This window comes from Rhamphochromis sp. 'chilingali', assembly GCF_963969265.1.
Source record: "Rhamphochromis sp. 'chilingali' genome assembly, chromosome: 9".
Classification (NCBI taxonomy): domain Eukaryota; kingdom Metazoa; phylum Chordata; class Actinopteri; order Cichliformes; family Cichlidae; genus Rhamphochromis; species Rhamphochromis sp. 'chilingali'.
Genome location: NC_137936.1, coordinates 533453 through 560893, shown reverse-complemented (window position 1 = coordinate 560893; position 27441 = coordinate 533453). Strand labels below are relative to the sequence as shown.

At 41.6% G+C, this 27441-nt stretch overlaps 1 protein-coding gene across 2 annotated transcripts in view; it reads left to right on the top strand.

Annotated features, from left to right (window-relative positions):
- cntn2 (contactin 2) overlaps window positions 1-27441 on the top strand; it is a 96661-nt gene that overhangs the window by 41077 nt on the left and 28143 nt on the right. For both annotated transcript variants that reach the window (XM_080890330.1, XM_080890329.1), the window contains exons 4-13: window positions 3578-3750; window positions 3944-4039; window positions 4383-4595; window positions 4989-5091; window positions 5298-5479; window positions 5594-5730; window positions 8004-8133; window positions 10084-10234; window positions 13408-13535; window positions 15094-15269. In XM_080890330.1, coding sequence (XP_080746456.1) covers window positions 3578-3750; window positions 3944-4039; window positions 4383-4595; window positions 4989-5091; window positions 5298-5479; window positions 5594-5730; window positions 8004-8133; window positions 10084-10234; window positions 13408-13535; window positions 15094-15269 — 1489 coding nt within the window. The remainder of the gene's footprint in view (window positions 1-3577; window positions 3751-3943; window positions 4040-4382; window positions 4596-4988; window positions 5092-5297; window positions 5480-5593; window positions 5731-8003; window positions 8134-10083; window positions 10235-13407; window positions 13536-15093; window positions 15270-27441) is intronic.

Genomic DNA, 27441 nt, shown 5'->3' with positions numbered 1-27441 from the left:
GGCGTGGTGTGTTTTTTTGTTGCAGCTGGCCTACCACACTCTGCTGTGCAGCACAGAACAAAGTCAATTGGTCCGTCAACGGGGTTGGCTCGCCATCGATTACAGGATCCGTTGCAATGCATCGATAGGAAGGACACAAAGGAAAAAATCTGACCTGTCCACGACAGTGTCATAGGACATTAAGTTCCCATATAATCACAGATCACAACTTGCTATCACTTAAGATGTACTATTTGTAACGTTACCCATGTTACAAATTGAAAATAAACACACAATCTGTGCAACAGTTTCAAAAGCTTTTTTTTTCAATAAGTAAAATAAAGTTTTTCGCAAAACATTGTAAACAATTTCCTAATAAATACTAGAAAATTTTGCTTACAATGAACTCATGAAAAGTGCAGATAAACAATAAACAATTAAAATGCTCACCGATCTCAAAAAAGAATGGCGCAGGAGCGCGAGATGGCGCAGGAACGATGAAATGGCGTTGTCTAATTCTCGACCTTCCCCGACCTAACAATGTAAAAGGAACCAAACTAGTTACTCGTCTTACCAATACACATGCAATAAAACAATTTTTCATAAGCAGCAAGTGCTAACTCTTCCGTTTATATCACTTTTCCCCGTACCTCGTTTCAGTTAATCTCCGTCTCTTTTTCCTCGCTAGCGTGCTCATGGGGTATTCGTGAGAGAGGAGGACAAACCTGCGCTCTCTCAGCCGTAGATGGCGTGCGGGGCACTGCACCACGTCGCAGCAGCTCATTGGCTAAGAGCAACCCACGTTTACTTCAGAACTCTTAACTCTTTCACTGCTGAACCTGTGGCTCATTCACTATAAACCGAGTGTGACTGCTAAGATTGATAGTCTTTTTTTATGTTTTGGTACATTTTATCCAAGCCATACTTAAATATGGGTTACACAGGTGTCAGCATTGACTGATCATGCTGAATCTGTGATTTGAAATGTGTTCCTCATTGGATTCATCCTACCGTGCAAATAGACTTGGACACAGTAGCCGATCTCTTACAGAACCTATGATATCTTTGGGTGGATCAGCCCGCTGAGGCCAGACTCAGACTCTGAATTTCAGTTATTAGTTTTAATACTTTTAATATGTTTTCAGGTGTTAAGTCCTCATTCTGACTCTAATATTTACATTTTCTCCAAGATCCAGTCGTTAGACACATTGTTGTGTTTCTGTCCTTTTATATTGATAACTGAGCGACTGGAAAATCACAGAATAGCCAACTAATGTAAACCAAGTGGGTGAGAACACCACTTGTCTATATTCTTAGTTAACATTCTTGTTTTGATTTAGCCATATCTCATATGTATTCTGTAATATCAAACATTAGTGGTGGCCCGCTTGAAGCTGACGCTGTGTGTGTCAAAAAGAAGCACTGTGTGGAGACTTGATTTGTTTGGCCAGAGTCACGTGATCAGTGACGTCCGAAGCTTCATTTAGAACCTAACTGCTTCGGTGGTTTATAGGGAAGTGAATCATTCGCGGGATTCATGGAGTGTTTTGATGGTGAGAGACAGCAAACCACTGATTATTGTATTGAGAGATTTGGAGCCAGCGAGGAAGCGAGGAGGTTCTGTCGCGTGGGAGTATTTAGAGTTGATTTTGGTCAGTTTTGGTTGGGTTTTCCAGCTTTGTGTTCTTGTTGTTTGTTTTTGTTTAGTGCGTGTTTATTTTTTCTGAAAACGTGAAACGTTATTTAATATCATTAAATAACTTTAGAAACACATCCATTTGACTCTTTTTATTTAATGTAATAAAATATATTTTATTTTAAAAATAATCTCAAAATGTTTTCTGGCTGATAGTCTGTGGGACCCAGGAAGACCGTACACCTGCATTTCTACAGTTTCTGTGTGAGAGGATTTTCTTCAAAGGAGAAATCATCTCAGCCATCACACGAAGGAACAAATTCTCTTTTTAAATAAAAATTTAAAAGGGTTTCCTTAAATGGATCATGTCTTTAATTTGCAAGTACATATGCATGATCTCTTTCCAGTTCACAATCAATCTACCCCCAGGTCAAAAATATGTGTAAGAAAATTGGCCTAATATAATATTATTTATAAACATACCTGTCCAGCTGTCCAGCGATTAGTGCATGGAGGCAGGACCTCACAGCAGAAGCATACTCAATAATGTGTTGTACATTATTATATGTATTTTTCACTTATTGTATTTGCCAACATCAAGAAGTCAGAAGTAAAGAAAGACCACATCATGGTGCATGTTTGAACAAGGGAACTTTATTGATCACAATAATTTATTAAATAAATAAACAAACAAAAACATGTTCAAAGCAGCACAGCGGTGGCCCAGTGTCAAACAGAACTCCACTCTGCAGCGTGAGCAGTCATAATGAAGCAGTTGGTTTTATTTTGTGGATTCAAGCTGCTCTTCATATCTTTGGCCACCAGATGTCAACCAGAGAGGACTGTGTTTAAAAGCTTCGAGTAATGAAAACGTGCTTCAATACTTCAGAAAGCTTCATTTGGCCGAGTTTGGTTATGTTTTCCACTTTTACAGATTATATCATGTAAAATCTTGGTTTAAATCGATTCTGACAGGTTTGTTAAGTTAACATGTTTTTTTTTTCATTTCAACTGTTAATTGGTTTAGTTTGAACTCACCTTACCTACCAGTGTGCCAGGAACAAAAGCAGGAAATGTAGTTTTACTGTATTTATAGCTTCCTGGTTAATCTGAGGTCACAGGAAGACACCAGGTGAAGAAGCAGGAGAACCTTTGTAATTTAATAAAACTGATTTTAGACTGTGTTTATAGAGAAATAGATTTGTTGTAATACGTATGGTGTCTGAGTCCAGAAATGTTTGTCTTACCTATCTAATGGAGTAGTCCAGGGTGAGATTGTTTAAGTGGACCATTTAAGCAGAAAAGAACCAGGTCAGTGTAGCTGTTTACATTTTCACCTTCATTTCCATTGAATTAAGTTCAGTTATGTTTATTTGAACTGAGTTAACTATGGAGTTGAGTTTCTTATTAAGTTTTGTAAATATTGTTTGGTCACAAAATGGTGAATAAATCACTCGCTCCACTGGACAGCATCAGTCTCCTGCCCTTCTTTAGCTGCTAAGGTCAAGTCCTTCTGGAAATGTGTCCACTCCTTTATGAGTGAGGACATGGATCGGAGAGTCAGTCAGCAGGATGGGAGGAGTTAGAGAGAAACTTGGGGTTTGTTTGAGAAAAGCTGGCCGTGAGTATGTTAGTATCACAGACCCCAGTGACTGACTCAAAGTTGAAGTGAACTTTTTATCTGCAACAGGAAGCCAGAGTTGCAGCATCTCAGGCTGAACAAACTCAGTTGTTAGCTAAACCTGCCCAGCCATATCTGTGACTGCTCCATGGGCACACAGCTAATCTGTGAGAGCTGGAATTTTTTAACTCAGTGACATCCAAATCAGTTTGGATCTTTAAAGTCAAATGTTTCTTTTTCACTCCATTAAAATGAAACTACCATAAAATTTGAATTATTTTTTTTATACTGCAGGATAAAAAAAAGCCTGAATCAAATGATTATTTCCATTTATCATGCAGGTGGCTTGTGAATGGGACTGCGGTTCCATTGAATTTGGACCGATACTCCCTGGTGGCTGGTACCCTGGTGATAAGCAGCCCCGACCCCATCCGGGATACAGGCTCTTACCAGTGTCTAGCTATCAACCGCTGTGGCACCATCATTAGCAGAGCAGCCAACCTCAAGTTTGGTTGTAAGTAATAAAGACCTTTCAGTCATTTTACTTGTTTGAGCTGCCGGCTTTAAAAACATGGCAGAAAAGGCACCAGACAAAAACACGAGTTTACATTCTTTGTCTGCTTCTGGATCAGAGCTCGCTGGTTTTAGGACTTTTCTCTGTTTTTTTCAGCATTTATTACTTATTTGTCTGCATTTGCTTGTTCCAGACCTCCATGACTTCCCTCCAGATGGCAGAAGTCCTCAAACAATAATTGAAGGTCAAGGAACGTTCTTGGCCTGCCAACCTCCTCCACATTACCCAGGTACCTCTCTGTTTCATTGTTCTTGAAAATGATAATTTATTATATATATTGTCAGAGAGCCACAGAATAGTCCTGTGTGTGGCTGGAACATTAGTTTTTTCTTTTGCATCATTTTCCTTGACTAAGAAAAAAAGAGTCGTGCTGCAGCTAGCCACTTCACCACTAGTGCCCAGGGCCAGAAGGTGATTAACAGGTCAGAGGGGCAGAATATGACAGTAAATATGAAATGAAATCTCTCACTGATACATTGTGACTGTCATGATTGTGACTTTTTACAGTGAAATCTAAGCGCTGACAGAATGAAACGACTAAAGTGACTGACGGCGATTCTTTTCTTCTCTAGCGCTGTCTTACCGCTGGTTTCTCAACGAGTTTCCCAACTTCATCAGGAAGGATGATGGGCGCTGGTTTGTGTCACAGGTCACGGGGAATCTGTACCTGGCCAAAGCTGAACCTAATGACACAGCAAACTACTTCTGCTTCACAACGATCAACATGGAAGTTAGCACGAAGAGCACATTCAGCAAGGCCAACCAGCTCACGGTAGTCCCTGATGGTATGAAAGACCTACAGCTGCATCACTCGTCTCTTAGCATCCTAACGTATAGTTGTTCCGCTGTCTGTAGTTGAGCATCAATGATTCTAAAAACATAGGATAACAGGGTGTTGTTGTTCACTGATAGCCCAGTGCAACGTCCAGTTTTAAGTTGTGGCATTAGCTTGCCTGTTATCAGTTTACTAAAGGCTGAAGCAAAGTCGACTCAGAGACAGCTGCTGACTTTCTCCTTCTCATCAGTAACCCTGCTGGTCAGCCCATGGAATACTGGCCCAAGCCTTCCACTAAGGATCTCATTTAGACTGAAAGGATTTGGATTTTTACACTAAAAAGAGGTTATGGCACAGAATTAAGTGATAATCTAATCTAAGAAGATTTGCTTTTTCATTCCAGCCAATCCCAGGAAGTCAGCTCCAACCATTAAAGTGCGCTTCCTGGCAGATACCTATGCCCTGGCTGGACACACCACCCAGTTAGAGTGCTTTGCTTATGGAAAGTAAGTGTCCATCGCAGAAATTGCTGTGTGATGCTTCTGATGTGTCTTATATTATAGAGTGATGCGGTTCAGCTGTAGTAATACATGTCCAGCCATTTTTACATCCTCATACCTCAAACCTAATTATCACTCTCTGATCGCTGCACTGCATTTTATTGACCTCTTACTTCCATCTCTCAACTCTCGCTTTGCTTTTCATCTTAAAGTCCAGTTCCAAAGGTGCGGTGGAGGAAGGTGGATGGTCTAATGCCATCCAAGGCAGGCCCCACTGTGGAGGGTCCCACCCTGACCCTTCCTGAACTCTCCTTTGACGATGAGGGCATTTATGAGTGTGAAGCCTACAACTCAGAAGGAAGGGACACGTACCAGGGACGCATTAATGTCCAAGGTGACTACAGGTTCTTCATTGTGCAGCAAAGCATGTGTCATTTCATTTTAATGCACTCGTGTTCATTTTATAGCTCATGTGTATTTGTTTTTTCTTGACTTTCTTCTCGTCCAGCTCAACCAGAGTGGTTGCAGGTGATGACCGACTCAGAAGTGGAGATTAGCTCAGATCTTCAGTGGAGTTGTGTGGCTGCTGGAAAACCTCGACCCTCTGTACGCTGGCTACGCAATGGACAGCCACTTAGTACACAGGTAACACAACACACACACACACACCTGACCATAAAACTTCTGAAGAAGGCATTTGACATGACCATGTGGGTACAGTTATCCTTTGGACTCGATTTTGAAGCAGAGAGATATTTCTTTGATAACAACCTCTCAGCCCATCATGATGGTACTGTGGGCATTCCAGTAGTTCCAGCTGGTGGCAGCCTCAACCCTTGGTGCTTTCTGTGTTGTTCCTTAACCCTTTAAAGCCGGTCAGAGCGGCACGCTCTGTTTTGCGTAACTATTTTTAAATCCCTGTAGAACCGGAACCGCGTGAGCTAGCGCAATAATTTGTTTTGCATATGAAACCGGAGGAGTTGTACTTACATCTGATGCCATCAGCTTGTCCTCGGTCACGGTTTCGTTCCACATATAGCTTTGCAAAAATTGCATAAAAAGCCTTGCAGGAACAAAAACATAATATTCCAGAAACACGCTTTGCCGATCCGATCAGCTGTTCGTAACACTTCCCACAGTGAAACAGACTTCAGCGCGAACTGTCACATGTCCGCCATTTCCTGCCTGAAACCGGAAGTGACGTCACATTCGTGAAAAATATAGTTTTTTACTTGTAGGCCTTAAAAGCCTATACTGGTGTTTTTATAAGTCATGGTTGACTTTATGCTTTTCTGAATAGTTGCTGGGATGCTTAGAACTCGAATTGCACTGCTGGAAATAGTTTATTTTGATGCTGTTTTCTTTGCAAATTTGCATCATAGGATTGTTTTTTGTTTTTCCTGCAGTATATAGAAATTGCTGTATCTCCAAAATAAAACTATGAAGACACTCAAAATAAATTTCCTGTGGTGGGAAACTATTTTTGCAACTTTTTTGTATTTAAAGTTTTGAGGGATAAGCCTCTTAAATTTCTCCAAGTAGAAATATATGTAAAAAAACCAAAAACGATTTTCAATTCTTTTGTAGTTTATTGCACTTTTTTGTAATTAATGTAGTTACTATGGACTTAATGCATACATATTATTAAAATCTGGGCTATAACAGTTGTATTGATGTATAGAAACTTGAAATGCTCCCAAAAATGGCTCCACAGCATGTAAAAATATAAAGTAAGCTCTGGCGGACTTGGTTCTATGGTAGGTCTTACATCCTAACAAATTTCCTCTCATGGGTGGGTGACAGGTTGGATTTTCAATCAGATCAATTTAAATTTTTAGTTTTTATTTATATAGCACATCATCACAACAACAGTTACCTCACCTACAGTACCCTACAATAGGGTAATGTCAGTAACGTAGTGGGGACGGAGCTGGACTCTCTTAGGGTGGTGTCTGAGAGGCGGATGTTGTCCAAGATAAAGACAATACTGGACAACACCTCCCACCCACTCCATGACGTGCTGGCCAGTCACAGGAGCACACTCAGTGGGGGACTGAGATTACCCATGATGCACCACTGAACGACATAGGATATCGCTGCACCACTCCTCCATCTAATAGGCTTTAAACACTGTAATAGTTACACCTTTTTGCACACGCTCTTCTCTTACTCGCTAATGTTGCTCTCAACTTTCTTGATATTTATGTATAACCACCTCTGTCAATCATTGATATTTATTATTGAGTGATTTGTATATATTGTGCTATTTCTTAAATTTGTAAATCTGTAACATATTGTATTGTTAAATAGTTTGTTGTCTGTTTTTGTTACTGTACAGGAGCAACTGTAACCCACATTATTTCCTTAGGGATTAATAAAGAATTCTGATTCTGAGTACAACAGCAAATCAGAATAACTTGTATTTATGTCCAATTTCTAGAACTGACCTCAAAATCTGCAGTTGTTCAGAAATGGCTTCATTAACCTTCTGGAATAGTATTCTGAAGTTCCAAGACCTTAGAGATATTGTAAATCTGAAAACTCCTTAAAATGGGGCATGGGGTTTATGGAGAGGGCTATGAGCACATTGTGGCATAACTTTCATAAGTTCCTTATTTATTAGGGACTTCGTCTTGATCCCAACCATGGATACTGCCTCTTAAAAGCAGTGAAAAAAGGAGCCAAAGCATAATCAGACAAATAAGGAAAGCTGTGCTTCAGTTAATGATTCGACCTAAGAACACCTGCGTGTATGAATATGGCTTTTGTCCTTTAATAGTTTAATTGTCACTTTAGTTATTTCTGCAAACAGTGAGCTGAATAATGCAGTACTGTACAGCATGCTTTGTTACACATGTCACAGATCGGTTTGTGCTTTCTGTAACTTTATCTCTTCTTTACCTTCTTCGGACCTCAAGGATCGTGTGGAGGTGAATGGAGTTCATCTTAGAATCATCAACCTTGCTCTGGAGGATTCTGGCATGTACCAGTGTGTGGCTGAAAACAAGCATGGCACCATCTACTCGACTGCTGAGCTCAGGGTCCAAGGTAGATAGAGACTTTTCATTCTCGAGCCAAGTAGTTTTTATTGTCAACCCAACAATATACACTCAAGTATACAGTCGGGTGAAATATCGTCCTCCTATATCAAAGGTGCAGACTGTACAATGAAAGAAATTCAAATACATACGTACAACTATACAGAAACAAGATAAACTACGAATAAGTACAACAGTATTGTACTTGAATAGAAATAGAGTAAGAATTAGTGATGGGAATTCCAGCTCCGGCTCTTTCGGCTCCCAGCCGGCTCTTCAGGTTGTTTTGTTGCTTTAATTAATTTATTATCAACAACAATATAAAATTATGGACAAAAGTAATTACTAATGTAAAAAAAAGTGGTTTTATTTATATATGTTTATATATAAATATATACGGTGGCCCCTAGAGACAAAACACGTACAAACTCCAAAACACATTTCTAGAGTTAACTGAACTTCCAAAACAGAGCTACCAAGATCACTTAAATTACAGCCAGAGGGGCCGATGGCGCGATATGGCAGCCTCGCTTCTGTCAGTCTGCCCCAGGGCAGCTGTGGCTACAACCGTAGCTGCCTCCACCAGTGTGTGAATGTGAGAGTGAATGAATAGTGGCATTGTAAAGCGCTTTGGGTGCCTTGAAAAGCGCTATATAAATCCAATCCATTATTATTATTATTACACAATTGAAAGCATATGTGTATTGTTTGTGTATTTATACACAAGCACTCACCTGTTACTACCACACACCAAATCGGTCGTTGTCACTTCCTGGCTTGTGTAGCCATTCGGTAACAAAAGCTCCACACTGCCCCCTAGCATCCTGGAGCACTTCTGTTGCGTTTTGGAGGTTTCACATGCTTCGGAGTTTGTACGGGCTTTGTCTGTAGGGGCCACCGTAAGTATACTTTTATTTATTTACTCCACATAAAATGCAATAAACAAATTATAAAATACAAAGACCAACTATTTACATTTCAACTTTTAACTATTTAAATTTTCAGCCTTTTCCTTTTAAACTAATTGAAAGTGAAACAACACAATACACTGCAAACAACAACACAATAAAAATACAAATTATAATATGCAAAACAAAAGGAAGATGCACAGAGGACAGTGAGAGGAAAGTGTTATGTAGTCCAAAGAAGTGTGTGTGGAGAAGAGAGTCCAGTGTGGAGGGGGGCAGCATGGAGCTGGACTGCTTGGGGGAAAAGCTATTGCACAATCTCGCCAACCTGCTCCTGATGCTGCAGAGTCGTCTTCTGGATGGGGGAGAAGTAAAAAGTTGGAGGGGGTGGTGATGCGGGTCAGCCATGATGGTAGTGGCTTTATGAATGCAGCATGAGGTATAAATGTCCAGTAGGCTGGGTAGAGAGCTGCCAACGATGTGCTCCACACAATCCTCTGGAGGGGTCGAACACAGTTCCTGTGCTCAGTGTGATGGATCTTGTATGTCCAACCTGAGATCCATTGATCGGTTTGTGTGGTATGTGAGCTGTAGTGGGTCCAGTTTGGTCTGATGGTGGTGTTTTTAAAGCACTGTGGCACAACAGCTTGGCTCAGGGAGATGTTGAAAATGTCCGCTGGTTGGCACAGGCTCTGAGCACACGTCCAGGTATATTGTCTGGTCCAGTAACTTTTTGTGGGTTGACCCCAGCGAGAGTCCTTCTCACTGACTGTCACTGTCTCAGCATTCTCACTTATGTCTATGTGATAGACACAGATACCCGTTTCTTTAGTTACTGGCCCATAAATAGGACTCTTGTTACTTCAATCTATTCTACTTTTACCTGTAAAAAGGTGTATTGATAATTCCTAAAGACAACATAATAAAAGCATGCCATTACGTGTAAAAAAACGTATTAATTTTTCGTTGGATTAAAACAAACAGGAGATACAATTGACAGCAATGCACCACTCTCTTTTGTTCCCCTATCCTTGTGTGTCTCTTCCTTTCAGTTCAGGCTCCAGACTTCCGGTTGAATCCAGTAAGGAAGCTTATTCCAGCAGCTAGAGGGGGACAGGTGATGATTGATTGTCGCCCTCGAGCTGCCCCGAAGCCCAGTCTGTTCTGGAGTCGTGGAACAGAGTTGCTCACCAACAGCAGCAGGTATTTCCCTAGCTAAGCCAGTGTTACAGTTCATACTACAGTGTAAACAGCATGTATGGTCAACTACCATGGTCAGTAAAGTCGATCCTAGCACTGATTGTTTTGTGCACCCTCATGTAGCATCTCAGGCCAAAGTGTGATGCACACAGATGGCTGCAAAAGAACATTGGCTGCTTGGTCTTTCATTTTTGTAAGCTTCTATTCCATGAATAGTACAAGAACAACTGAAAGCAGTCTCACAGCTAGCTGAGGCCTGTTCCCATGCTATTCTATGATAAATGACACAGATAAAATATCTGTTGTTCCAAGCACTGAACTCATTGATTTGTATATTATTATTTTTAATGGAACTTTCAACACGAGGTCCAGAGAGATGTTGTTGCAAGTAAAGGAGTCTATCATACCAGTCAGAGTAGCCAAGTATATATAACCTATACTTAAAAAACAATATATAGACAGAGACAGTTTTGTTAATTTTAAGTTTTTGGAGATGGTAGACAATATACAAAATTGGCTGTAATAACATAACAATTAATATAGTACCTTTGTTAAATACCTTGAATTTAAATTTAAAGTGTGCACTTACCGTATTTTCTGCAATATAAGGATTATATATATATATAAAATCCTTTAATTTTCTCAAAGATCGACAGCGCACCTTATGTATGAATTCTGGTTGTGCTTACTGACCTCAAACTGATTTTATGTGCTACACGGCGCTCAAAAATCTGTCAAAAATGTTTTAGTATGACTTTGCTAAGCTTCGAAGCCGCACCGCTTGATGGATTGTTGGAGCATTACAGCTACTGTAGTCAGGAGCCTCGCGGAGTGATCTGGGTCCCAGACTCTGCCTGCTTCAAGTCCTAAACTCCTTCTTCTTGAGGTCCTAAAGTCAAACGAACACTGAGAGGTAAAAACAGTCTAAATTCTTCCATCTGTAATAAAATCATCAGTGTTGCTGCTTTACCAGGTGTAACTATTAAGTTTAACATGCAGGCATCCATGAAAACAGAATTTATTAAATATAACAGAGTTAGACGTTAGCAGGAAGTTAGCTCGCTAGCTTCCACCTAAACATGTTCTGACTGAGATTTTTCTGAAATAATTCAAACGTACAGCTCTGCTATCATTTCCAACATAAATGAAGACAGGAAACTAAACAGCAGTGACGTTTGTAGGGTTACTGAAGTTGGGCTAGCTGGTATATAATGATGTGCTACGTGATCGCTAGCGACACAGCTATGTTAGCATAAACATAAACAGTGAAGCTGGAGGACGAACACTAACACTTTTCCACTTATAAAAGTTAACGTGAAGGTTCCTGATGGTTAGAGACAAATGCAATCGCATGGCAGGATGCTGTAAACGGACCAAACTTCAGTCAGAACAACTGAGATAATCCATCCACAATATGAGGTTAGTCATTAATATACTGCAACAACATGGGAATAGAGCCGCTGTGAGAGAATACAGCATTAATGAATCAATGGTACAGAAGTGGAGGAAGCAAGAAGAATGAGCTGAGTAAAGTTTGATTTATCTGACTGTTTTGTTTGCTTAATGCTCATAATCAGGTGCACCTTATGTATGAAAACAGACCCGTTCATTGACAGTCCACCTTATGATCCGGTGCGCCTTATGGTCCAAAAAGTACGGTAGATTACATATTGATTGTTTGATTTAAAATTCACTTTAGTGGTGTACATTTATACACCTAATGATATATGTAAGTTTGTCATTCTTTCAAAAACTCATCTGCAAATGGTGTGAATTCAAAGTTGTTTGGCTACAATAATAGCAGACAAACTTTAAACCCTAGAGCTTGGAAAGAAACCGACTGGATTCATCCAAGAGGCTTCTTTAAATCTAAAACCAGTCCCAGGGATTGAAGCCCTAGTGGGGGTTGTCCCTTAAGAGTGTTGTTGACCTGTTTTAATCATGTGCCTCATTACATGAGCCAAGGTGTGAAAAAAGGCGTGGGTCATTACCAGGTTGGATGTTCCTGGTGACCAATTTCTTAGTTGACTAAATGAGGAAAAACATTTGAGTCTGAAACTAAGAAATACTAAGAACAATTTAATGGACAATGTCAAAATATAATAACAAAGGCATTTAAAAAAAACGAGTAATCACGTTCCGCTATAATGCTTAACTGTGCAGCACATCGCATCGTGCATTATGATCATTGTTCATAATGAGCATGTTAGCATGTTATACTCTAATTCCCAAAGAATGTACTCCTCATTGGCGAGTACAAAACTAGAACTCAACATCTCAGTGAGGTCAAATATCAGCTCTCTGACGTTTATATGTATTGCACAACAGCACTTGCCAAAAAGCATTCAACTTCAGCATATGGAACAATGTATGTGCCTCCCATGAAGAAGAAAAACACTCAAAATAAACCAATGTTATGTTTGTGCCTGTATACAAACATTGCATTTTGGGGAGAAAATTAATTTGAGCAAAGAAAAGTTTAATTTGAGCGTACGGCAGGGCAGTATGGCCAAAAATATTTATCACGATATATATTTGGAAATTTGCGATAACGATATAACTGACAACATAATTGACGTGAGACAAAATACTTTACAACTCCACAACTTTATTAGTGCAAAAAAAACCATCAATGTATTTTCACTGAAACAAGCAGCTGTTTTCTTCAGTAAAAATATAAAAATGTAACAGTGCAAATGCAAATTCCTCACTAACAAAAGGCATTTCCAGTAGAAACTGGCCGACATATCCTCAGCATAACCATGTATAACATCCACAACACTTAAAAGACTGATAAGTCTCGTACTGACTGTTGCGTTAGGTGACTTAAGTAGGTCACATGGTGGGAGAAGGGCTCACAGTGGTTTCACCTGAAACCTCTGGTGGAAATGACAGCTTGGCTCATGTGATGAGGTAAATGATAAATAGTATCGACTAAAGGGTCAACCCCTCTAGAGTTTAAATACCTGGGACTCTTAAACATTTGGTTTTAGCACTGAACACACCTCTTAGGCGAGGAAAGAAATGTCTTCACGAACCTTTAAGAAGTCCAGTCGCTGTCTTTCTTTCTTTCTAAGCTCCGTAGACAACTTGGAATAAGTTAAGTTTTCCATGTACAAACACATACAATGTTTTAGATTAAATTAAGGGTTATATTGTACTGTGTCTTTTCTCAGAATAGCAGTAACTCCAGATGGCATCTTGTGGATTTATAACATCAGCAGAGCAGATGAAGGAAAGTACACCTGCTTTGCTGAAAACTACCTCGGCAAAGCCAACAGCACTGGACACCTGTCTGTGAGAGGTACACAACTCAACAACTCAGCCATAAGTAACAAACAACCTCATGCCACATGTCAGTGAGTTGAAGCCTTTGTTCCTATTGCTAGTCGCTATAATCATCTCAAAGTCGAGATAAGCTTAACTGTGCACTTTGGATTGCTTGTGTTCTCTTCTGACACACGTCCATGAATTAATTATTTCATTGAAATGTAATTATGTTTGAAAACGCATTCTCGTAAATTAATAGAACTGAGTGGTCCTGAACCTTCGACTGTATCAAGCATGAACGAGACAATATATAACATTCAGACTCTGATGAATGCAAAAGGAGGAACTCAGGGTTCACTGTCTTAATCAAACTTAGTTTTGGCATGGAGACTGGAGGAGCCACAGATCAACCCACCAATTCAAAAAAGTGTACGTGAACTGGAGACTGCTGGAACACCAGTGTCCCTGTAATGAAAGGATATGAGTCCTCTAGTCCAGTGGTCCCCAACCTTTTTTGCGCTACGGACCGGTTTATGCCCGACAATATTTTCACGGACCGGCCTTTAAGGTGTCGCAGATAAATACAACAAAATAAAACCAGTACCGGTACCGAAAAAAAGAAGATTTATTCATAACACACGTGAAAAGACCCAGGAAAACCGAGTTAACGATAAAAACGATAACAAAATAACGCTGAAAACCGATAAAAACCCTGAAAACCAGACATTTCACACCTGAGCCTCGGTACCGCGGCCCGGTACCAAACGACTCACGGACCGGTACCGGTCCGAGAACCGGGGGTTGGGGACCGCTGCTCTAGTCCCACAGTGGTTGATTGTCTTGTGTTCACTACTGCGGCTCCTCCGAAAAAGAAAGCCTCCAATCAGAATTATTTGACCTGGTGACCTTAAATGCACACCTTAAGGCAGATAGCTGTTAACATGTTTGTTTATCCACCCTGACGAATCACCAGTAAAACACTTCTTCTTTTGATTACTATTTATTAAAGCATTGAATAATTAAAAAGTATCATGTACATGGAACTGGTCTGTTTAGAAAACCACAGGCGTAAAACACTCAGTCTTCCCAAAAGAGAGTGACCCCCTGGCAGAGTTTTACATGTGAACGTGCATCTGTCTATCTAACCGGTTCAATCTGGTGGGGAGAAGCTGCTGGTACCAGTTATCATGTCTACATCTGCCCCACACATTCTTACATTTTCACTGATATTTCTGCAGGTTTCTACATAATTATTCAATCAGTAAAAGATTTTTAATTATATTAATCCCAAATAATAATCAAACCCAACATTACCCCTCCAGATAAGCTGGAGAGGAAATGGTGTCTCATTTATTTAGAAGTTCTTCATTTATCCTGGAAAAAACGAGTTTGTTTGTCGATTTAAAAAACGCCCTCTGTAAGGCCAGGACATGTTGCACCGCTGACTGAAGAAAACAAGAAAGCATTTGAATGGTACACAAGAACATCTATGAATACATTTTCCAAACTGTCAGACTTGTTTATTTTTTATTTTGGTATCTTCAGACATTTGGACAAGGTCTTGCTAATCAGAACTATTTACCCCCTCACAGATGCCACCAAGATCACGCTGGCCCCTTCTAATGCCGACATAAATCAGGGCGAGAATGTGACGCTCCAGTGCCATGCCTCCCATGATGCAGCTATGGATCTTACCTTCACATGGTCTCTCAATGGTGTCCTTTTGGACCTGGAGAACTCTGCTGGGCCTTACCATCGGGTGGAGGGGGTGAGTCCTATAATGTTTGTGCTGAAAAGAAGGTTCTTGCGAAGATACTGCAGCTTGCCTACCAATCGGAAGGATGGTCGATCGATCTCCAGCTCCTCCTGTCTCTGTGTCAAAGTATTCCTGGGCAAAATACTGAAGCATGAGTGTGTATGCTTGGATGTATGTGACCTGTAGTAGAAAGAACTCTGAGTATTTAAATGGAGTGCTATATTAGTACCAGTGCAGGTTTGAAAGCCTGCAGAAAATTCTGATTTGGTAACTTCTATCATTCACTCTTGAGACTGTGATATTTAACTTTTAGCTTCATCAAGGTTTCAAGACACTATCTCTACTTTCAAGATTAGGCTTCAAACTTTCCTTTTTGCTAAAGCATATAGTTAGGGCTGGACCAGGTGACCCTGAATCCTCCCTTAGTTATGCTGCAATAGGTGTAGGCTGCCGGGGATTCCCATGATGCACTGGGTGTTTCTTCTTCACTCACTGTGTGTTAACAGACCTCTCTGCATTGAATCATATCTGTTATTAACCTCTGTCTCTCTTCCACAGCATGTCTTTATCCCGTCTTCCTTCTCTCACCCCAACCAATCACAGCAGATGGCCCCGCCCCTCCCTGAGCCTGGTTCTGCTGGAGGTTTCTTCCTGTTAAAAGGGAGTTTTTCCTTCCCACTGTCGCCAAAGTGCTGCTCATAGGGGGTCATATGATTGTTGCGTTTTCTCTGTATGTATTATTGTAGGGTCAACCTTACAATACAAAGCACCTTGAGGCAACTGTTGTTGTGACTATATACATAAAATTGAATTGAGTTGAACTTAGACAGCACAGAAAATAGCAGCACAAATTTCAGTTTTGAGTTTTTATTGGTGCTTTAGGCTAACCCTGTGCCATGGCGAGTAGCACTGTTACCTCGCAGAATGAAGGTCCTAGGTTCAAATCCGTCATCTGCCTGGAGTTTGCATGTTCTTCCCGTGTTTGTGTAGGTCCTCCTTTTGGTAGCTAGCTTCTTCCCACAGTCTGAAGACATGCCATTAGTAGTTAGGTAATTGGTGAGTCTAAATTTCCCATGAGTGTGAATGGTTGTGTGACAAACTGGTCACCTGTTAGCTACCTGTCCTCAGTGAGGAGAGCTTTAAAAGCAGAGCCAAAGGTGATTAGTAAAATCAGATTGAAACCATTCCAGTGCAGTCCCTCTGATGCCCACTAAGTCCTACAGCCAGGAGATAAGGACACCATAATATATGATATCAAAAGCAGAACCGAGGTCTAAAAGTACTAAAGCAGCAGATTTCCCGGAGTCAGTAATAGTTAAGAGGTCATTTCAGAATTTTAATTGCTGTGATGTGCTTTCCATCTTGATGCATGCTCAGTCATCCATGTTCCAAAGGTTGATTCAGTTCATCAGGGCGTCGCGTTTTCACTCATCAGGTGACGTCTTCAGTCTCAGCTGACTGCAGGTTTCAACCTTATAAACAGGACATTTGCACAGTGACTGAAACCAGCCCACTGAAGGAACAATGGGCTGGGAGGTCAGTTTCACGATCAATCATATGCAGATGGTGAGTAAGGGGGGACATTGATGATGTACTGTAAACCAGTGCATATGGATCAGCTTGACACATCCACAGAAGCACAAACTGGGTGTCACCAGATGTAGCGCCCAGTGAAGCAGAAGAATATCACATCAAGTAAATGCAGTTATCCCAGCTGGGAGGGCACCCAACGAAAGCTCCAGGCCGTCCAGGAGAGAAGGACAACTGCTGCCTAAGACAAAACCCTTAGTGATCCCTTGTAGCCCCTTTTCCAGTCGTTCATACTCAGATTGCTTGGATGAGTGACATTTTTTGAGGGCTAAATCCTCCCCTTGGCAAATTCTGGCTGTCACCATATCACCTGTCCCGAATTCAAGATCCAATTTAGGATAGGCTTTCAATTAGAACCTGCAAGCTTCTATTTCTGTTCATAATGTTCCATGGCCACATTTCAAAGCTCATCACTAAAGAAATATATAGGCAGGAAATGTGTGCCTTTGGTGTTTTCAGCTCCTCTTTTCCACAAATGGACCGCTGACCCGCAGTCCATCCTGTTTCTGTGTTTTCTCTTCTTCTACGTATGGTTTCTGCTTTTCCTGTTCCTAAGGCACTCAAATCTTAAAGTCAGGGTAAGTCAACATAAAGCTGGCATTCAAGATGGTGTTATCAAAGTCTCGTCTGTTTTAAGTCACATTTGTGCTCCTGTTAACAAGTGCTTCATCCTCTGAGCTGCATCAGAAATCAGAAATCAGAAATCAGAATGGGTTTATTGCCAGATGTTGAGGTTTACAACATTAGGAAATTGCTGCGGTGCTTCAGTGCAGACAATAAGAATTAAAGTGCTATGTAGAAAGAAAGATATGTGCATGAGATATACATGAGATATATACATGAGAATAAGAATTATGAGTGCTACGTAGAAAGATATATACATGAGTGCAGGTGGTGATCAGTGCCAAACATGAAATGATGCAGTTACACAGCGTAGGGTCATATGTTAGTGGCGGGGACAATCATGTGGTTATTGTTCATGTGTCCAACAGCAGAGGGGAAGAAACTGTTCTTATGGCGAGAGGTTCTGGTGCGAATGGACCGGAGCCTCCTGCCTGAGGGGAGCAGGTCAAACAGACTGTGTCCAGGGTGAGAAGGGTCAGCTGAGATCCGGGCTGCACGCCGCAGTGTCCTGGAGGTGTACAGGTCCTGCAGAGATGGGAGTCTGCAGCCAATCACCTTCTCAGCAGAGCGCACAACACGCTGCAGTCTCTGTTTGTCCCTGATAGTGGCTCCAGCGTACCACACGGTGATGGAGGAGGTGAGGATGGACTCGATGATTGCAGTGTAGAATTGCATCATCGTCCGTGTTGGCAGGTTGAATTTCTTCAGCTGCCTCAGGAAGTACATCCTCTGCTGGGCTTTCTTGATGACGGAGGTGATGGTGGGCTCCCACTTCAGGTCCTGGGTGATGGTGGTACCCAGGAAGCGGAATGAGTCCACAGAGGTGATGGGGGTGTCAGTCAGGATGATGGGGGGGAGTGGGGCTGTGTGCTTCCTGAAGTCCACAACAATCTCCACTGTCTTCTGGGCATTCAGCACCAGGTTGTTGTGGCTGCACCAAGACACCAGACGTTCAACCTCTCTCCTGTAGGCAGACTCGTCCCCGTCCGAGATGAGCCCAATGACGGTGGTGTCATCTGCAAACTTGATTAGCTTGACAGACTGGTGGGTGGAGGTGCAGCAGTTGGTGTACAGGGAGAAGAGCAGAGGAGAAAGAACACAGCCCTGAGGGGAGCCGGTGCTGATGGTCCGGGAGTCCGAGACATTCTTTCCCAGCCTCACGTGCTGCTTCCTGTCCGTCAGGAAGTCAGTGATCCACCGGCAGATGGGATCAGGCACATTCATCTGGGAAAGCTTGTCTCGGAGATGGTCTGGAAGGATGGTGTTGAAGGCAGAGCTGAAGTCCACAAACAGGATCCTGGCGTAGGTTCCTGGGGAGTCCAGATGCTGCAGGATGAAGTGTAGGGCCATGTTGATGGCGTCGTCTACAGACCTGTTGGCTCTATATGCAAACTGCAGGGGGTCCAGGAGGGGGGCCGTGAGGGTCTTGAGATGGGAGAGAACTAGGCGCTCAAATGACTTCATGACCACAGATGTCAGAGCCACGGGTCTGTAGTCATTTAGTCCAGTGATCCTAGGTTTCTTGGGGACAGGGATTATGGTAGAGGACTTGAAGCAGGCAGGCACATGACATGCCTGCAGTGAGGAGTTGAAGATGCCAGAAAACACTGGGGCCAGCTCGTTTGCACAGTGTCTGAGGGTGGCAGGAGACACACCGTCTGGGCCGGGAGCTTTCCGAGCATTCAGACTCTTAAACTGCTTCCTCACATCTGCTTCATGAATATGAAGAGTTGTGGTGGGAGGAGGTGGTGTGAAATCCTCTTTTGTGTGGGGTGAGGGGGCGGGTGTTGCAGGTGAACAGTTTGAAGGTGGTGATGGCTCTATGGAGGGGGGGGAGGTGGGGGAATGGGTGTCCAAAGTGTCTCTATTGTTGGGGCCGTTGGAGGTGTGAAGGCTGCCTGATGGCTCGTCAAAACGACAGTAGAAGTCGTTGAGGGTGTTGGCCAAGAGCCAGTCATCAGTGGAGTGGGGGGTTTTAGGCTTGTAGTTTGTAATATTCCTAAAACTTTTCCACACAGAGGCCGAGTCATTCTCTGAGATCTGCTGCTGCATCTCTTTATGCTATCCATTCACCATCCCGGTCTCCAGAGGCCCTGCAACCTTCTCGCAGGCCCTCCTCTCTCTCTAGCCTTTCTGCACTCTCATACTTGCCTCCCTCCTGATCTATGCCAGCCCTCCAGCCTGGTCTCAGGCTCTCACACTCGCCTCTCTGCTGGCCCGCTTTGGCCTTCCACCTTGAATGCAGGATCTCACACTCGCTTGCTTATCATGGAAACACAAAGACTTTAGATGCAACTGAAAAGCCTATCAAACCTTCCTGCAGAGAGATTTTCCAGGTGGCGCTATTTCTGAGAATTGATTGGTCAGTAGGCGGTGATTTCATGCCTAGTCTGCTCGTCTGAGTTTACACTGAAGTTACTGGGATAAGCCAAAATCCAGGCCTCTGGTCACACGTGTTAGGGTGAATGAATCCAGATAAAAGAAAGAGATCCACTTGTTCCTCCAATTAAATGCTAGCAAACATTGCATGTAGCTTCAGTCTAAATAAATAGGTTACACACACAGATCTATGCTTGTTAGAAGGATGCAGTGAATGTTAGTTTGAGCTTTGAAGTATTTGTGGATAATCATAATAAAAAAGGAATATCACCAAAATCCTTTCATTTTTTTTAAACAGGGCTTTGATCGTGAAACGTGCAGGTGTGGCGGAAGTTTAATTAACAAAGTCCACAGACACAGTCAGCTGTAATCGACACCTTTATTCTGGTGTGGATGAGAGCGAGTGGGCCTTCAGCAGGGCGCTGCTACGCTGGTCCCCCCCAAGGTGCCAAGAACAAAAGGCTCCACCATCTGTTTAACCCGATAAACGGTGCCCGGATGTCTCCAACTGTCTCACGACCGTGTGCAATAAACACATATGTGATATAATCAATAAATAGGTATTTCCATCACACAGATTTGCAGTGACCCAGTCTGTTCAGTCTTTGGTTCACAGCTCGGCAGCTTGTCTGAAACAAGCGTGACAGAAAACTGCTGCTCCATGAAAATGTAGTTTCACCTGAATTTATTTTGTAAAGAAACCAAAATTCCAAAACACTGAAAGAAACTATCCGGTTGTTCAGGGATGACACGACGAATCCTACTTCCGGACCTAAAGTAGTCTGCGTTTAATATGGCTTTTGTGTTGTTAACATGTTTAATGTTTTGTATTTTCTTCTATTTGATCTCAAAAAGCTCCTAAAACAGTCAGTGATCCCTGTTGACCTCCCTCGGCTTTTATTACCGCTAATCATTTATTTAAGCTCAGTTTTTAAACCCTTAGGATGTAGCTACAGCCCAGCCCATGCAGCAGTATATGAATGACTAACCTCGTATTGTGGATGGATTATCTCAGTTGTTCTCCTGGCTGAAGTTTGGTCCTTTTACAGCATCCTGCCATGCGATTACATTTGTTCCTGACCACCGAGAACACTCACGTTAACTTTTATCGAGTGGGAAAAAAGTTAGCTTGTTTATATTATGCTAACATAGCTGTGTCGCTAGCGGTCACGTAGCACATCATTATATACCAGCTAGCCAAACTTCAGTAACCCTACAAACGTCACTGCTGTTTAGTTTTCTGTCTTCATTTATGTTGGAAGTGATAACAGAGCTGTACGTTTTAATTTGTTTCCAAAACCCCGCAGTCAGGACATGCTATATTGTATTTAGATAGAAGCTAGCGAGCTAACTTCCTGCTAACTTCTAACTCCGTTAAATGTCATAAATTCCGTTTTCATGGATGCCTGGATGTTAAACTCAATTGTTACACCTGGTAGAGCAGAACGCTGATCATTTTATTAAATATGAAAGACTTTAGACAGTTTTTCAACTCTCAGTAATGCCATAGTGATCGTTTGATATATGGACCTGCAGCGGAGTTTAGGCCCAGACACGGCTAGTGACGTCAGACTGAACAACCGGATAACAATAAATAATAATAGATTTTATTTATAGGCGCCTTTCAGACCCCCAAGGTCACCTCACAGTAGCACGTAAACAATACCATAAAAAACATAAGAAAAATGTATATATAGCAAACATGGCAGATAAAATTTAGACATAAACAGTCATAAAAGTATAAAAGCAAATATAAAAACTGAGCAGGTAAAAATGGCCTAAGACAGATCAGGTGTATGCAATTCTAAACAGATGGGTTTTGAGTAGTGATTTAAAAGTGGTGAGACAGTGTGTGGTCCGGAGAGCAAGTGGGAGTGCATCCAAAGTCTCGGGGCAGAACAACTAAAGGCTCTGAGTCCCATGGTAGTCAGGCGAGCAGGTGGAACTGACAGAAGGGAAGCTGAGGAAGAGCGGAGTGTACGAAGGGGCGAGGATGTGTGGAGAAGATCGGATAGATATGGAGGAGCGAGGTTATGAAGCGCTTTGAAAGTGAGAAGCAGGATCTTGACACGGAGGTGAACTGGGAGCCAATGGAGCTGTTTAAGAACTGGTGTTATATGTTCAGTGGATCTAGTTCTGGAAATAATACGAGCAGCTGTATTTTGAACCAACTGCAGTTTATGGATGATTTATGAGGTAAACCATAGAGAAGAGAATTACAGCAATCCAGATGAGATGTGACGAGAGCATTGACAAGTATGGCGGTACTGTGTGGTGTGAATGAGGGACGAAGAGTAGAGCTGGGTGTCATCTGCGTAGCAGTGAAACTGGATGTTATGCTTCCTAAAAATATTACCTAGGGGTAGGAGATAGATGATAAAAAGTAAAGGACCCAGGACAGAGCCTTGGGGTTCACCAGAATTAACTGGAGTAGATGCTGATCTGTGAGGGAGTAACTGAACAAACTGTGAGCAGCCAGAGAGATAAGAGGTAAACCAGGCGAGTGCTGTACCATTGATGCCAATAGATGCTAATCTGTGAAGAAAGATGCGGTGGGAGATAGTGTCAAAAGCTGCTGTAAGGTCGAGAATGAAGATGGAGATGAGTCCAGAGTCAGCTGCAAGCAGAAGATCATTGGTGATTTTTACTAGAGATGTTTCTGTGCTGTGACATGAACGGAAGCCGGACTGAAACTGTTCGTACAAGTTATTTCCAGTGAGATGACGATGAACCTGTGCAGCCACTATCTTTTCAAGAATTTTTGCTAAGAAAGGGAGATTTGAAATTGGCCTGAAATTATTTAGATTGGAGGGATCTGAACCGTTCTTTTTTAGTATGGGAGTTATTATTGCAGTTTTAAGGGAAGAAGGAACAGAACCAGATATAAGAGAGGAGTGTACGATATTAGCAATCAGTGGGGCAAGAGACGGGAATGAGAGTTTGACCAGAATTGTCGGCAGTGGATCAAGTTTACACGATGACGACTTTAAGTTTGTAATTATGGAAGATGGCTGAGTTATTGTGGGAAGTTCAAAATTGGACAGAGAGGATGACAGCTGAGAAGGACAAAAAATGCAGATACATTTGACCATATCACAGGACGAGGGCAAGTGTTGATGAAGATTCTCAGTCTTGGTGTAAAACAAGTCCATAAATTCTGAATCCTATCCTGGCCATTTGTGGCCACTTTGCTTTTCGCTTTTCAACCATTTTTGTTCTGTTAATGCCAGTGGAATGAAACTTCCCAAAGGTGTGTATTTTTGTCAGATTTTTTAATTTTCAACATCAGCTCCTTAATAATGTCAATAATATTCACTATACACTAAATAGTTCCTCTGGGTTCTATCGTGGCCATTTGTGGCCAATTGAAACCCATTATAACCACCTTTTTTGATTCCTTGTTACTGACAGTACTATATCATGCAATTTAGGTAAAATTGCTTTCATTCTAAAGTCAACACATGAAAATTGTAGTTTTTAATGTTTTTTACCAAATGACATCATTTACCCATTTTTGGCCAAGCAAGCAATTTCATGTAATATTCTGAGTTTCTAGTAGCAGCCTTTGATGGCCTACCACACTCCAATGGACCAAAATAATGAAACAATTTTGACATAGGTTTGATCTTAAGGATCTAATAGTTTGTGTTTATGCATGACATTGCAGTACAAACATGTATTTGCAAGATAGACTGGAATAAATTCAAACATTACATAGGCTGCAGTGAATTTTTGTGGATGCAGGATATTGAGCTTTGAGGTTCCCAGTCACTTAGCTTTGAAGCACATGCTAAAAGCACTTTTACTCTTGTATTTTTCATCAAAAGATACCATACCCAAAATATTAACTCTAGAAATAAAAACAAAAAAAAACCCCAATCACAGGACATTTTGCAGAGTTCAAACCTGCAGCTGCAGCTGGAGCGCAAACAACAAACACTGTTTGTAAACGTGTCCTGGAGTTTATGCAGGTGCAGACAGAGCTACTGCTGTAAGTAAGCCTAACAGCTTCCAGATCATTTATTCTGGCAATATGGCAAGAAGGTCATCACTGCTTCAAGCACTGCCTATATGATCTGGTCAGAGAGCAAGGACAGCAGCAGTCATCTGTCCTTGAAGAAAATACATCTGCCCAAGATGAAGAAACCTCCTCTCCAGAAGATGAGGGGACAATCTTCAAAGAGGCTGACTGCATCACCACTGATGAGTTCTAGCCAGTGCCCGAATCCTCTTCTTTGGGGGAGGATTGGGGTTGGGGGGCATGGAGGTGGAGCCCCCCCCCCAATGATTGGAGGGCTCCACTCACTCCACTCCACTCCAGACCACTGGAGGGCTCCACTCACACCCAGTTCTCAGGAAGTGTTGTTGTTGTGTTTTGGAGTGAAAGTGTTGAGTTCTGTGGTGATGAGCAATAAACGAGCAGTGTTTATTGAGAGCTCTCGTGTCGTCTGCGTTTACCTCCACATTGGTGACCCCTGACTCGAACATGCTGCAGTCCGATGGTGGCGCAGACTCCGCTCTGGATGCATCAGCAGCGCCAGCCCTCTGCCTCCGGCTGCAGCTACGTTTGCTGTGGCGCAAACGTCCTACCTTGTCAGAACACCGGACTTTTGGCTTCACGATCCCCCGTCATGGTTCGTGCACGTGGAGGCCCAGTTCTCCCTTCGTGACATCTCGGCTGACGACACGAAATATCACCACGTGGTGGCTTTTCTCGACCCGCTAGCAACCCGTCGTGCGTTGACGCTCCTCCGGGACCCACCCACCCGAGTACGCCGCTCCTAAGGAGCTTCTTCTTCGGTGCTATGCCCTCACCGACGCAGAGCGAGCCGAGAAGCTCCTCTCCCTCTCAGGCCTGGGTGGTGGTACGGCTCTCGAACTGATGGCGCACATGCTGTCCTTTCTCGGACCGGACGACGGGGGATTTCTCTTCGCCCACATTTTCCTCAGACAGCTGCCGGCGTTCGTGAGAGCCGGCCTCGCCAACTCTCCGCTTCCGGGCACGAAGGATTATCGCTCCCTGGCTGAGGACACGGATCGTATTCAAGTATTCAAGTATTTATTTTTATTGTCATTGTCAAAGAACAATGAAATTGCGTTCTCCGGCTCAATATTGAGCTCTTTTATTTGGTCACTAAATTGCCTCACTGGCCACTAACACACCATGTGTGACATTGCTTTTGGCCATTCATCTCCTCCTCCCCCCCCAAACAAAAGAAAGAATAAATACATAAATAAATAAAGTAAAAATAAATCATTGTAACAGTTACTGTTACTGACCTGCAATGATGATAAAAAAAACATATTAGGTTTCACCATTTATATGCTAAAAGATGTGAACTTTATTACTATTTTTACTATAATAATACATAGCCTGACTGGTATTCAAAGGGTATAATATCAGAATTTGAATTATATTTTGGTTTTTATGACTAGAAGCGGTGCTAATTTAAAAAATCAAGTCAATGAAAGTAGAAAAATGTTTTAATATATATGAATTTTATAGCATTTTGTAAATGTAAACAGGGGGTGGCCATTTTTGGCCACGAACAAGCTGAGAGGGATTTTTTTTTGTTTTTCTCTCACTGCACAAAAAAACCAAGATGCATAAAACTCATTGATACTTTTAATTATTGCTATGCATCTAACCTCCATCATGGTTAGAAAATAAATCAGTTTGCATGTATTATTTAGAAAAAAATGGGGATTTTATGCTTTTATCCCTATGTAAATCATTACAATTATGTGATTTAACTGGTATTTAAAGGGTTAAAATTATGAATTTGATTGAAATTTTGATTTTCATGAACAGCCCTGATGCTAATCTAAAAAATCATGTAAAAAAAACTGGACATTTATAGCATTTTGTAAATGTAAACAAGGGGTGGCCACTTTTGGCCACGAACAGTCTGAAAGGTTTTTTTTATGTTTTTCTGCCACTGCAGAAAAAAACAATGTTGCATAAATGTCATTGATGGTGTTAATTATTGCTATGCATCTAACCTTCATCATGGTTAGCAAATAAATCAGATGGCATGTATTATTTAGAAAAAAAACTGGGATTTTATGATTTTCTCTATTTATGAGTTGTTATGATTATGTGCTCTAACTGGTATTTAAAGGGTTAAATTTCAGAATTTTAATGAAATTTTGATTTTGATGAACAGCCCTGATGCTAATCTAAAAAATCATGTAAAAAAAACTGGACATTTTTCTTAATATATAATAATTTTATAGCATTTTGTAAATGTAAACAAGGGGTGGCCACTTTTGGCCACGAACAGTCTGAAAGGGGTTTTTTATGTTTTTGCTCTCTCTGCACTAAAATAACAATGCATTATAATCAATGTTGATGTGAATCAATTACATGCCCCAGACTCTACTATTAATAATACAAGAAATTTCAGTAGCAATGCAATTATATAAAATTGCGAGATTTGAGGTTGTCGTCCAGCTGGTGCAGTGGACAAACAAACTGGTGTTTAAAGGGTTAAAATATAAAAAAGTAATAATTATTTTATATTTATGGAAAGAACTGAAGTTACTTAAAAGCTTTATGCAAAAAAAAAATGGCAACAAAACAAAATTAATAAAAAATTACAGACCTAATCTGTAGGTGGCCACTTGTGGCCACGAACAAGCTGAAAGGGTGGTGTTTTTGAACAGATTCAGAGGGTTAAGGGAAGAAGGAACAGAACCAGATATAAGAGAGGAGTGTACGATATTAGCAATCAGTGGGGCAAGAGACGGGAATGAGAGTTTGACCAGAATTGTCGGCAGTGGATCAAGTTTACACGATGACGACTTTAAGTTTGTAATTATGGAAGATGGCTGAGTTATTGTGGGAAGTTCAAAATTGGACAGAGAGGATGACAGCTGAGAAGGACAAAAAATGCAGATACATTTGACCATATCACAGGACGAGGGCAAGTGTTGATGAAGATTCTCAGTCTTGGTGTAAAACAAGTCCATAAATTTGTTGCAGACTGGCAGAGTGTGTATGTATGGCAAAGGTATCTGGGGGTTTAACAGTATTGTGTAATGTAGAAAACAAAGTGCGAGTGTTTCCTTCAGCGGATTCAATAACAGAGGTGTAGTAAGCAGATTTAGCATGATGAATAGCTTCTTTATAGTGTTGTATATGACTGAGATACATGTCCTTGTGAATAGTAAGTCCTGTTTTCCTGGAGAGACGTTCCAGGCGGCGTCCAGTAGCTTTAAGTTGGCGAAGTTCAGATGAGTACCATGGTGCAGAGCGAGAGAAAGAAACAGTTCGAGTTTTTTGGGGAGCCAAGGTATCTAAGAGGTTGATAAGTTCATTGTTATAGTGAGATAGCAGGTCGTCTATGGAAGCTGAGGCATCAATGGTAGGTAAGTTATTAATGCCATGGGAAAGAGCTGATAGATCAATGCCCCTAATATTTCTAAAAGTAATTGAGCGGTTTTGTTTATTTTTGTATAGTGGGAGACTAACACTGAATAAAACTAATTTATGGTCTGAAAGAGGCCAAAACAGCACAGTTCTTAGGGGTGACACCAATGCAGCAAACAAGATCCAAAATGTGTCCTTTGGAGTGTTTGGGAACGTTCA